Source organism: Canis lupus, chromosome 13 (assembly GCF_048164855.1).
Source record: "Canis lupus baileyi chromosome 13, mCanLup2.hap1, whole genome shotgun sequence".
Lineage (NCBI taxonomy): Eukaryota > Metazoa > Chordata > Mammalia > Carnivora > Canidae > Canis > Canis lupus.
This window is the reverse complement of record NC_132850.1, coordinates 25,664,030-25,678,188: the sequence shown is the minus strand read 5'-3', so window position 1 is coordinate 25,678,188 and position 14,159 is coordinate 25,664,030. Positions and strand designations below refer to the sequence as shown.

Genomic DNA, 14,159 nt, shown 5'->3' with positions numbered 1-14,159 from the left:
TTTAAGGATAATGCTGCTCCTAAAAACAAAAGGTATTTCTATATAAGCTTGGCCACTCAGAGACCCCTCACCCTTTTCATATTCCAGAGAAGGAAAATAGCACCATGTCACTCTATTTGACTGCGAACAAGTTATAGGGTACACAACTGAAGAGAGAGAAGCAGAAATTAGGAAACTGTCCTAACCCTGTATGAGTGAGGAAAGATTTACCAATCTCCAAACTGTCTTGATCGCCACCAGTGTCAATATCCCTCCCTAGTTTCCAAACTCAAACTAACCAAGCTTTTCCATTTTTAAGGATTGATATTCTTAAAAAGAGGTGAGGACCAGAATTTGTCTTCAGTTCTGTACTTGGACTCTCCTCTATATTTAGGAAGAACTAGCATTTGTGTATCCCCTGAGCTTCCCCTATTTGTCTCACTTTTTACACAGAAGATCTACCTAAGCCTTTGCCTCAGGTTCTGGTTTAGATTCTCGGACTCCAATAAAAGCCAGAAATTAATCCAAAACTAATACACTGGGTTTTAGCCCTGATGTTTTTAAAATTAACAGAATCTCTCCAGAAGGCCAAATCCTATCTCTCTGTCTCAATTTCTGACAGATGCTTTAAGAGTGTGACTCTAGAACCAGACTGGTTGGGCTAAAATTCTAACTCCTTTACTTATTAACTGTATGATCTTAAGCAGGTTACTTAACCGCCATGCCATTCAGTATTCTCACCTGAAATGGCCAGTATAATAATAGTGTTACCTGATAGTGGTGTTATGAAGAATAATGAAAATGGGAATGGTAACATTATTACCTCATAGGAGAGATGAAGACAAAAAGAGTCAATACTAGTAACGTACCTAGAATAATGCTTCACATATAGTAATGATACTATATAGATGATAGATGCCAACTCACACATGATGGGAGCTGGTCTTTCTTTAATTTATTTGAGAGAGAGAGGGCACACATGAGAGAGCACAAGTGAGCAGGGGGAGGGCACAGGGAGATGGAGAAGCAGGCTCCCCACTGAGCAGGAAGCACCACACAGGGCTCAATTCCAGGACCTTGGGACCAGGACCTGAGCAGAAGACAGACGCTTAACCAAGTGAACCACCCAGGTGCCCCTAGAGTTTGCCTTCTGAATACTATTAGGGAACCAGCTACCTGATTTGGGGTAAATACTTCCACTGAATTAGTTCCCCTAGCCTTGGTCCCACAGCTTCTGGTTTATTTTCCTTTCCCCACTTTAGGGTCTCAACAAATCTCATGGTTGAGAATCACAGGTCTGACAACTTCTGCTCTTGGTCACATTACTGTTCTGTTCAAAAGTTTTATTACCAAAATGGACTTTCCAGAGGAGTTCATTTCAATACTCTTCAACATTTCAATAGTTCATATGAATTAGGTTACCACCTAGCTAGAGAATTCAGCCATTCCCAATGAGTGACCTACTGCGCTTTGACTTAACCTACCTCATTCATATGCCTGGAATGCCCCTCTCATTTTTGCTTATCTAAATCTTACACTGTAAAGCTCAATTCCAAAGTTACTACCTCATAAAGCTTTTCCTAACCTCTTGACAGGAAGTAATCTTTACATTTTAGCTAGAATGGTTCTTTTAACACTTATCATATTCTTTTTCCTTATCTCTAAGAAATCACTTATAAATCATATACCTACATAATTAATTCATAAATCACGTTATTGTTTATTGTTGCTACTACTATCGGCTTGTGTAGATTCATAGCACATAAATACAGTTATAGTCTCAAGATACAAGTTTCACACAAAGGAGAAGCACTCAGAACAAGGCCTTAGATTAACCTACACTAGATAGGGTGTCACAAAGGATCTCAGAACATAGGTCCCTAAATTAAACAGAAGTCTACTTCTCTCTTGTGATAGTCCAAAAGAAGCCAGGCAGTGTACAATGTGTTATCCAGAGACCCAGATGACAGGGGCTGCTCTGGCATCCTCAAGAGCTGGCTACTGGCACTGGTATCAGGATTACTGTCATTAATTGGCTGGCAAGAAGGGTGAAAAAAATGGGGTCTGAGCAGCACTTTTAAATAAGCTGCATACATTTTTCTGACTCACATTCTACTGCCTTGAATTCTTCTCATGGGAGATGGGTACTCTGGATGCTTGGGCGATGTTTTCTCTGCTAAAACTAAGAGGAGTTATAATTATTAAAAGGAAGAAAGGAAGAAGAGGACAATGGATGTGATTACATGCTGTTACATTCTCACTCTCCTTTATAGTTTCCTCTTTCTTGTGTCTTATTCATGTATTAATACTACACAAAGGCACATATGTGATACATACACACACCCATACAGTGATAGACTATGCTAATTGCCCACCTAATACCCAGTTTCTCCTTCTTTCTCACTCACAGAATCTTGATTTCATTTGGAGGTGCAATGTACCCATCTAGAAGATTCCATTTCCTAGCCTTTAAAACTAGTCTATAAGGAAAGGAAGTTCTATCTAGGGCACTGTCTCTGATGGGAGAAACTCTTTCATCTTCATATTTCTTTTCATTTGAACTATAATGGCTGGACAGTAGCAACCATTATATAGCCATAATTGAAAAGCCAATAAAACTGTAAAGACCTTGGCCTCCACATCCTTGAACTATGTATGAGACACTGTCAGCTACTACAGATTTTCCGGAAAATAAGAGAAAAATAAATCCTACGATTACGCTACAAGAGCTCCACTTCCATGTATTTAATTGTCTGTTTTTATATAACTTTCCCAAAATAGCATCACTCATACGTAAAGCAATTTCAAAATATTAAACATGTTCAAAACTTTGCCTGAAACTTGGTCCATCCTTAGTGTTTCCTATCATGTAAGTTGTGCCACCACCTACACAGTGGCTGAAAATTGACACCTGGTAATAATCCTTGACAATTCCTGCTTCATTATCTCCCACTCTAAACAATCTTAAATGTTTCTTAAATTCTCCTAATTAACTCTATCTCTACTACTGCTGCCCTGACTTTAGTCCTCACCTTTGTGGTCTCAACTTGTGAGAGTATGTCCTGTAAGACTCCTTTGTGTGCCTACCCCTTGAAGGTCTATGACACAAATACCCTTAGTGGCTTCAGTGCTTCCATCATCTTTGTGGACTCCTGCATTCTCCTACATGTTGACCTGATAAATACTATGTATCTTTCTAGTATTTCAATGCTTTTAAAAAGAAACAAAATTGAACTGTATTCAGTATTTTTAGTTGAATAGGGGCAAGGAGCATTCAGGTTATGTCCAGCCAGACATGTTTTGTGATTTAGTTTGTTAAGTTTTGAGCTAATATTTCGTAGATTTTAACCTACAGAAATTCCAAGGACCTGAATTTGGAAAAGTATTCCCTCGTAGGGATTTGATTTTTGTTTCTGTATAGATCTGACCGAAAATTCTTGTCTCATTCAAGGTCATGGCTTAGTATGGACTTTTCAGGTTAGGCCCCTGACCATGCAGGAGGCCTAATATTACTCTCTAGATCCCACTGTGGGAAGCATCTGCCTCAGGACAACACTGTCTGCTACCTTATGGCTTCAGTTCCAGGCTCTGGTTTCAACTCCTCTTCCTCATCTCTCCTTTTAACCTTAAATTGTTGTTTTTTAAGATTTTATTCATTTATTCATGAGACACACACACAGAGAGGCAGAGACAGGCAGAGGGAGAAGCAGGCTCTCTGCAGGGAGCCTGATCTGATGTGAGACTCAATCCCAGGATCACAACTCGAGCCAAAGGCAGAGGCTCAACCACTGAGCTACCCAAGCATCCCTAACTTTTAGGTTTTGATTTTTCTTGAATCATAGAGATTTCCCTTACTTTTTGTGGATTCAGCAATGCTTTAAAAAATTTGCATGTTCTAGTTTAGCCAAAAGCTAGCTGAACTACAGTAGGATCGTTTCTCGGAAAAATCACATCTCCCACACTGCTAGAAATAAAAGTCAAATACATGTTGTTTTGAAAAGAGAAACCATGCCTTATTCCTCTACATCCCTCAAACTTCCAGTATTAAAAGACTATACTAGGCAAAAAGATTTGTTTAGTAAAATACATATTATATGTGTCAGAAAATATATATTGTCGAGTCTTTACTGAAAAGACAGCAATTCTATGTACTGCTGCAATGAGGGGAATAATTCACTTCTATTACCATGACAAAGAAACTAGTCATACCTTTCTGTATGATACAATGTATGGTTTAATGCTGTTATTAACCAGCTAATATTGTCTTAAGAGTATTTTTTTTAAAGATTTTATTTATTTATTCATAGAGACAGAGAGAGAGAGAGAGAGAGAGAGAGAGAGGCAGAGACACAGGCAGAGGGAGAAGCAGGCATCATACAGACAGCCTGATGTGGGACTTGATCCAGGGTCTCCAGGATCACGCCCCGGGGCCACAGGCAGCGCTAAACTGCTGCGCCACGGGTGCTGCCCATCTTAAGAGTAGTTAATACCATATACCGTGTATCTGAAAGATCTCTAGAAAAAGATAAACTTATTTTTAAGCAGTATGCTACATTTTCAAATGATATGCTCAACGTTTTTTTTTAACCTCCAGATATCTAAAAAAAATTAAAACAAAAAAAAAAACAGGAAAAATAAAACCCTCCAGATAACTTTCCCAGTAAAGTACCTCTAAATTTAAAGCAGTCATATCAATAGTTCATCTCAAGACAGTGAAGACGACTATATAAGTATCTAGCTTCCTTTAAGTTCCTACTGGTGACATAAACAGAGAATCTACAATACGAGAGGAATCATGTGCCCTTGAAATATTACCATTGGATATAGAAATGGCAGAACCAGATTGAAATATGCCACTAAAAGACTATCTACAGCCCTCCTCTGGTTAAAAACAAAACAAAAATAAATGGAGGAACCTATGGGAGAATCACCTTAATACCCTGTAACACAGTAAGGCATGGAGTAAACATGAAGGTATACTGCAGGCTTTCAAAGGTTACACCGTTCATGTGATCTGCAAATCTACAGTTGTTGGAATGCACTATCCATACTAGAAGACTGCTGGGCACTGAGCTGGGGATGGGGTGAGGAAAGACCAAGCACAAATCTAGGCCCCTGGCAAGAGGTACTCCCAGTAGGGGCTTTCTACCAACGCCACGGAAGAAGTTTTATAAAACAGCCTGATGTGACTTTTCAGGGTCCTAGATCTTTCTCTACTCTTTCTGTATTCCTAAGCATCTATAATGATTGTATAAACTTAGAGGAAATATAAAATTATCTTTTGTCCCTCAGACTGGGCCTGAAGGACTCAGAGCATTAACACCAATTTCTGACAGTATATATAACAGGCAGATATAGAGAGATACATCTGTTAAGCTGAACAAATACACACAAATGACCAAGTTCAGAGACCAAAAAAAAAAAAAAAAAAAAAAAAGGGATTTCCTGCCTTGAGCTCAGTTTTAAGGAAAAAATTAAAATTTTCCTAGGAAACCCCCTAGGAGATATGCTCCTCCTGCTTCATTGGTAAGAACTGTGTCTCATATCCATTCCTAAATAAATAAAACTACCATAATTAACTGAGATTGAAAGTCATCTATTTCTTGGGCGCCTGGCTGGTTCAGTGGGATGAGCATTTGACTCTTGATCTCAGGGTTGTGGGTGTAGAGATTACTTTAAAAAATAAAAAAGAAAGTAATTTATTTCTAAGGCTATAAAAGGACACAATCTTCCTAAAGACTGATACCTTAACAAAATGATAGTTTAGTTAGCAAGGAGGAAGAGATATATGGATCTAGACAGGTAATAGGTAAATATTAGGTAGTATTTCCTTATAGCACTTTTCTACATTTACAGGAAAACAACCAAAAGAATTTCTCTCTCCAACTTTGAGGGGGAAAAGTAATAAAGCATTTCAAATTAATTATGACAATAATAATCAGTATTAAAACAAAAGGCTGCAACAATTCAAGCTTGGGAAAATATACGTGTTCTACAAAGCACTAAAATAAAATTGTTCCTGGTATTTCTTGTTCTCCTAGGAACTACTGGCTCATAATGTATAAATATTTAAAAGCAGTTCTTAAAACATATGGTATAACTTCAGTATTCATGATGACTCAGAGAGCTTTGAGGTATTTTTGAAAATTGACATTCATGGCGGACCACCTCCATGGTCTACCACAGCATACTGGGTAAACATATCATGTAAAACACATATTGTTTACATAGTACATATCATCATAAAAAGTTGCAGTGTACATACCAGACTTTCCTACTATACTACGTTGGACTATTAATAACTCAAATTTACATCCCAAAGGGCTACCATGCCCCAATTTAAACTTAAAAACAGCTGTGCAAACAAAGTGAGGGTGAGGGGCAGGTGTATAAGATATGAAGAGAGAGACACATGACACACTTGACCATTCAGAGATATAATTCCATGGAACCCAAGTGCTAGATATATGACAGGAAATAGGCTAACCTTATGCATGCAAACCTCTTGCCCTATAAGTTAGTTTAATATAATGATCAAACTGTATAGTGATGGATTTTTACTTTGGTAAGGGAAATGAGAACTACATAGTATACACTGTATATACAAAATGAGACTATATTCATATTTTATCTATCCAAATAGTTACAGCTATATAGTCCATAACAAACTGTTGTTGTCTGCCTTCACTCACACACACACACACACACACACAGTTCTTCAACAAAGTTAAACTATCAAAATTCTAGTAATATTCATAATTATCTTGGACATTCTTCTGCTTTCCTATCTTTTTCCCCTTGATTTTGTCTATTCTAGCAAGTTTATTATGCATTCATGACATGGTATCCTGCCCTCTATGTTTGGTTTTCCCCAGGTTTTATTATGAGCTCCACACCTCAAGGACATTTTTTTGGCTAATTACTCCAGCACTCTGCATTCTGTACTTTGATACACCCTCTTGGGTGCTTTTGGGTCCAGTCTCTGAATTGGATCTGCAAACTGGCATGTCAGTAGACTCTCTAAGTCTACACATGGGAAAGACTGAAATGACTATAAATAAATCTTGAATATATTTCTACAAGTCATCTTTTAGAACTCTGTTATGTCCCCTTATGGAATCATAATAAATATCCTGTTTTCAAGCATGCTGTTCATCAGAATTACTTATAGAGCTTCTTAAAAATATTTATATTTAAGTGCTATTCATAGAGATTGTAATTCAGAAGTTCAGAAGCAGGTCCCTGGCATCTATATACTGAAAGTGCCATATTTGATCTAGCTGGGCAGCCAGAATCTAGAGATACTGTTATAAAAATTGCAGGAGATAGCTCTCATCTTTTCCTTTTGCTATAGCCAAGATAAGGCAAGAAAATGGAGATAAGACCTGGGAAAAAGAGAAGGGGGTAAGTTACCTTTGCCATCTGGCTTTTGAGATGAGAAAATGTGACAGTCCAAAGCTAGGCAAAACTGTAACACAAATAAAGGCTGTTTTTGTTGCTCCTATCACTTATTTTTCTATATTTTTCTCCTGTCTCTTGGCTTTCCACCTCTCTTCTCGACCTCCAAAGTATTTGAAGGTACTCCTATTGTATACATTTCTACCTACTTCATCATAACACCCAGTCCTGTCACTTTCTGCTTATTCTTTGCTTTCCTGACAAGGAAAACTCACAATCTTCTGTTTGTTTCAGATATGCATAAGGAAAGCAAGCAGTACTAAGATACCACTATTAGCTTTTGTCAGTTAAGCCTAGTATTGTTTACCTGATAACCTCAGTGATTCTCAAGATATCTTTTGATAGGAAAGTCTTTCCTTGAATTAATCCTGCCTAAAAGGAGGGAAAATGAGTCTGTAGCTGCCAGTCAGTGTTGTTATAAAGCTTCCCAACACTTTTTCTTGTCTAAATCCTGGAGCCAAAAATGTCCTATTCACTCACTGAACAGTGGTTAACTTCCACACTAGAGAAGCAGAGGATCCAAGACCAAAAGCTTGAGATCTGTTAACTGAGAGACTTCCATTTCCAGAGTGTGAAGATATGTAGTTGTCTGGTTTACCTAATTTTCCCAGAAGACTCAAGGATTATTTTATGAATAATTAGGTACTAAATAAATAAACTAAAAGAACCAAAGAGAGATTCTGGCGAAATGACTTTTAGGTAAACTGAAATCCGAAAATGGAGGCGTCATTCTCTCTTAAAGCTGCTTTTTTACTCACTGAAATGACCATGAGGATTATTATCACTGCTTCTGAGAAAGACATAAGGAAAAAAAGGATGGGAGAAAAGAGAAACAGTGACTGTGGAAAGCAAAGAGAAGGAAACCTGATTGTGAACACTCATCACCCTATGCCTTTGTTTACTGTTTGTAATATCCTTCTCACTTTGTCTGATTAACTCCTACTGATCTTTTAAGTCACAGAGGGTATTCACCACGCTGGGAGCATAACCTCAACTCTCACTCCCCCATCACAGACTGAGCTACGTGTTATTCTGGTATAAGATCCACAGGTATAAAAAAAAAAATAAAAAATAAAAAAATAAAAAAAAAAAAGATCCACAGGTATAAATTTCTGTCTTGTAAGCACTTACTACACTCTTTTGAAACTAATGTTGGAGGATTAGGAAATTCAGGGAAACACTCTTCCCATATTTTATAAAAAATAGCATATGAAATCCCTTGGAGTCACTTAAAAGAACAAGGCAACACTGTATGTACAGATATGAAAAGATTACAATATATTAAGTGAAAAAATGAATTGTTTATCTTCTGGTTCCCTAAAATAGAAGAACATGAAGTGTGTACATATGTGTACACATGATCTTTTCTGGAAAATCAAACAAGAAAGCAAAAATATGGGTCGGGAGACTTTATTTTTATTTTTAATATCTTTCTATATTATTTGAATTTTCTATGTTGATTTTTTGCAAATTAAGTTACTAACAGGGACTCTCTGGTTCCTAGGATTAAGGGCTATTTTTTTAATCTCTTGAGGGTGAACATGGTATCTCATACATTTTAATATCATCACTGCTTAGCACAGTATGGAACACAGCTGGCATTCAATGAATGTTGAACTGAACTGAACTCTGCTTGGCATCTATTTGAGTTTTTTACTTTTTTCCAAAGTACTGACTTTTTATGAGCCTCTCCTCATCTCTACTATACATGAAGTACCAAGTACCAAGCCTTGAAAATAGTAACTAGTCAAGAAATGTTTATTCAATCATATTGTCTCCTACCAGTATGAAATGCAGCTGTCAGGACACCTAGATGGCTCAGTGGTTGAGCATCTGCCTTTGGCTCAGGCCGTGATCCCGGGGTCCTGGGATCGAGTCCCACATCAGTCTCCCCATGGGGAGCCTGCCTTTTCCTCTTCCTCTGTCACTGCCTCTCTCTCTGTGTCTCTTATGAATAAATTTTAAAAATCTCAAAAAAAAGAAAGAAAGAAAAGAAAGAGAGAGAGAAAGAAAGAAATGCAGCTGCCATTACAGTGATAGTGATTTTTTTTTCTACTGCTAGTCACTTGTTCTAAATTATCTATTCAACACACATTATACACACATTATACAAACACTGATCTCTAGGCATCATGTTTGAGGCAATGTGCTTAGTATCTAAAGATACAAAAGTGACCAAGAACCAGTACCTACACTCTAAAGACTCATAAACATATCAGCTCTTTCCATGGCAGGAAAGAAGCAGGAATGACTGAAGATGCAGATGCTACTATCTTCCCTCTCCTTTCAGATTCTTCAAAGACTTCTCCACTGAACATGCCCTAATCAAGTATATTTTTCATTTTTGTTCAAATACATGGTCAATAAACACTTGTCAATAGTTTAATGCAATAATCTCTTAGAAAAGGTACCTAAGGGTACCTGGGTAGCTCAGTTGGTTGGGCGGCTGACTCTTGATTTTGGCTCAGGTCATGATCTTGGAGCCTGGGACGGAGCCAGTGTGGGGCTCCACACTCAGGAAGGAGTCTGCTTGAGGATTCTCGCTCCCCCTTTCCCTCTGCCTGCCCCTCCTTTTGTTCATACGTGCTCTAAAATAAATAAATCTTAAAAAAGAAAAGTACCTAAAGGCTAATACAAAATGGATAGATTTGGCGATCCCTGGGTGGCTCAGTGGCTTAGCGCCCACCTTCGGCCCAGGGCGCGATCCTGGAGTCCCGGGATCGAGTCCCACGTCGGGCTCCCGGCATGGAGCCTGCTTCTCTCTCCTCCTATGTCTCTGCCTCTCTCCCTCTCTCTCATAAATAAATAAAATAAATAAATAAAATAAAATGGATAGACAAACGAGTGAGTATGCATTCTCTTAATTTTTTTTTCTACCCTGGCAAATGGCTTTTACCAAACCCTTTAGGAATAGATTTAGAGAACTAGACATGATAAAAAATGTACCAATGGTACTTCCTGGTTGTCATAAAATAATGAGTCCCTTAAATCTGAGTTTCATTACATGTTTGACAAAAACCAGACATAGAATAAAGAAAACTATTCATAAGCCACAACTACACTACAAATTTTGATTTAAATGTAAGTTAGTAAATAAACATCCTAAACTAGCAGAACCAGCTGAGAGGATCATTCCAGAGGGAAAATCAGGTGTGGAAAAATGGGTATTAGAATAGAGTACAAAGTCAAAAAAGAGGATCCCATGGCTGGTGAGAAATACTGAGACTAGGTCTGAGACCTGATGATACACAGCAATGGTTGCAAAGGTCCAGTAGGACCAGAGATGGCAGTCCTAAAACAGTACTGCCTGCAGAGGCAAGGGAAGTCCTTTGGAAGGGGAAGGCATCTCTGGGAGTATGATGATGATAAAATGAATGAGAGAAAAAGACAGCTGAAATTAAAGATCTTACACTGTAGAGGACAATACTTCTGAACTGAAGAATACACCAAGCATCTACACCTACTCTAAATAAGCCAATTATATTTTAAAAAACCCATTTCACTGTACCCACAGAATAGGAAGCTGCTGAATTACAAACCAAACCTCCCCTACATAAAATCTCTTGCTGATGCAGGAAAACACTACTCACCTAATATTTTTAAAATGGTACAACTGTGATTGTATAGAAGGTTATTCTTCATCTTTTAGGAAAGATGTACAAGACTGTAAGATAATGTAAAATACTTCTGTATATATTTTGGTTACTTTTTTTTTTTTCTATTTTTGGGCTTACTTTTTTCCCCAAATTTCTACTAGAAAATTTTTGTACTCAGAGACAGGTTGGAAATAATGGCATAACAAATATATATATTCTCCATGTAAACCAAACTGTTGTTAACTTTTTGCCAATTTGCCTTCTCTGTGTGTATCTCTATTTATTCACAACTTTACTTTTGTGCACCTTTTCCTAAAAGATACTTTTTAAGACACACAAAAGAATTCAAATTCAATGGACTTTTATTTCACAAAAATCTTTGTCAGTTTTAAGGATGACCTCTGTTTCATCCAGTCAAATTTCAGTAGAATTATACAATCACAATTTTTACCTCTTGGACATGACTGAATGAAAAATAATTACAATTTCATCTTCACCCGGGTTTTAAAACTGAGAAGAGCATACAATACCATCCATATCCACACATGTCCCTGATGTAAAATTCTTAACAAGATGGTGCATGTTGATAAAGAATCCATTATACTAATAGAAAAGAGAACTGCTAATGTTAATAGACTAAATAACCAGCTAATCTGAACCAGTGCTTTTGAAACTACATCTTACAGAAAGAGCATATAAAATGGATTAGACATAGGTGTTTCGGGAGCGGCTCTGAAGAAGGGCTACGAGATGCTTCAAGTCCTACCTAAGTACTTTGTACTGTACCCTTCAGGTACCTTCTCAGTCCAGGGAACGGTTTGAATATTATTTTTTTTAAGGTTTTAGTTATTTATTCATGAGAGACAGAGAGAGAGACACAGGCAGAGACACAGCAGAGGGAGAAGCAGGATCCATGCAGGAAGCCTGATGTGGGACCTGATCCTGAGACTCCAGGATCACGCCCCAGGGCAAAGAAGGCAGCGCTAAACCACTGAGCTACCCAAGGATCCCTGAATATTATCTTGATGCAACTGCTGTTATGCAGATTGTTAAAATCAGAGTACGTTGACTCTTCAAAATACAGTAAGGAACTTTTTTTATGACAAATATCAATACAGCTTACAAAACAGAGGCTTTAAATATAAAGCAAACTTTGCAACTCTATATTCATCTCAAAATAACTATGCTTCACTATTTAAGTAAATGTATATCATACAAGTGTTTTTAAACAGAAGTTCTCAAATGTACCTATAAAAATTTTAAATATTTGCAGTGTTTAGCATTCATTAAGACCTTTTCATGAACAAAAAACTATAATAAAATGCGTAAGATGATATAATAAAATGCGTAAATGTGAATTCAAAATGTTATTGCAAACAATAAAAAAAAAAGGAGAGACAGAAAGCAGTCATTATGCTCAAATAAATATAATTAGGAGGTATAGAAAACTCTGTACCTTTATGCGGGTTTTCAAACTCTTCAGATAAGAGGTGGTAGCAACAACCCACACTGCAAACTCCCTTGATTTCAGATTTGGAAGCAAATATTCGCAGAGTATTTGGAGCAAGATCACCGCAAGTATGCAAACCTACCATCAAACAATCCTTTAAAAATGAAAAGAAAAAATAAATTTTGGAATTAGTAAGAGGAAGGCTAAAAAAAATTTCAGGTGAAGATTTTAAATGTTCATTAGAATGTATGGGGCTTTTAAAAATGATCACAGTCTACCTAGAAAGTAGTGTATGTTTTTAAATGAATAATTATTTCCTTTATAGGCAAAATGACTGTGATCTTTTATCATAACTAACACACTCTTGAGTTTATTTTCTAATGTTTTTAGTTACTTATCCATTTGAATTTTCTCTGATATCTTTTGCAACTAATATCTGCTTAACAACTAGCCCATATTAAAGACTGGACAATCAAATGAAGCTTACATTAGGACAAATTTGTGAACTGAGACACATTTACAGCTTCTTCAATATTTTTATTAAGTTCTTCACAAACTGCCTACCAAAACTTATAAAATGTTGTCATAGAGAATAGGTGGTGCTAACTTGGCATTTCTACTCCAACACCAAGAGTATAGTTTATTCACTATATCAAATATGGCAATATGAAATTCAGGAAAAATTTTTTGTTTCAAATGTACACACATAAAGAATGTGTGTACAGAATGTGTGGGCACATACATGCAGTCAAAGATCTTAATATTTCAAGGACTCAGAATGATTTCAAGGACTCAGAGAACATTCTTCCAACTAATCTTATATTAGACAGATTCTTGTAATTGTTTGCATATAGCCTCTGATCATATTTCTTGGTCCTTTAGATTAATGTAACCAAATAAGATTAAGTCAAGTAAGCTTACTATTAAGATTTAATTCTATGTCTTAGAGCGTTTTTAAAAATGAAATTAAGGAATTCAAAAGTGAAATAACCTCCAGATCTTTAATAATATCATGCAGTTCCGAATCAGCAGTGATAAAAGATGTTAAAGGTGAATATATATTTGATTCATTTGACTTTGATGTCATTTTTCTTCTCTCTTTATTTGCTTCAGACATTTTTCTCTTAGGTGTTTGAAATGAAGTAGGTTCTACAGCATTAATAGGCAAAAGGTCTATAAGAGAAAAGGCATTTTCAAAACACAAGTTTTCTTCTTGATGTGAATACACGTGTAGGTTTTCCATTTGTGCTCTAATGTTAGAAATTACAGAATCCGAAAAATCCGGCAAAAAATCTGAAGTAGACATCTTTTCTTGATTCGCAGGACTGCTGTTACATTGTCCCTCAATATCTACTTTATATTTAATTTCATCTTGCACTTTCCTTTCTTTTGCCATTTTTAATGCCAGTCCATTAGCATCTAATTTTGACCGAGTATGGTAGGCTTTCCAATGTTTCTTCAATTTCCTGTTTCTCTCCTCAGCTCCATGAGTATTGGTATTTGATGAATCAATTCCATAAACTTTTAAGCCATACTTCAAGGACAAAAAAGAGCTTAGGTAGCCTTTCCCAGAACCCAGGTCAATTACCTAAAGTAAGAAAAACAGAATGAATTAAAGGATTTTAGTCAGATGAGAACAGAAAGCATCTTTAGTACCTTTTTAAAAACCAAGTAGG

At 36.7% G+C, this 14,159-nt stretch overlaps 1 protein-coding gene across 16 annotated transcripts in view; it reads right to left on the bottom strand.

Moving 5' to 3' along the window:
- The window catches only part of METTL25 (methyltransferase like 25), a 130,113-nt gene that overhangs the window by 83,380 nt on the left and 32,574 nt on the right, over positions 1 to 14,159 (bottom strand). For all 16 annotated transcript variants that reach the window (XR_012005725.1, XR_012005726.1, XR_012005723.1 and 13 more), the window contains 2 exons: positions 13,475 to 14,071; positions 12,490 to 12,637 (listed from right to left, as the gene is read on the bottom strand). Coding sequence is in view for 1 of the 16 variants with exons in the window: in XM_072772928.1 (XP_072629029.1) it covers positions 12,490 to 12,637; positions 13,475 to 14,071 (745 nt within the window). In the remaining 15 variants the exon portion in view is untranslated. The remainder of the gene's footprint in view (positions 1 to 12,489; positions 12,638 to 13,474; positions 14,072 to 14,159) is intronic.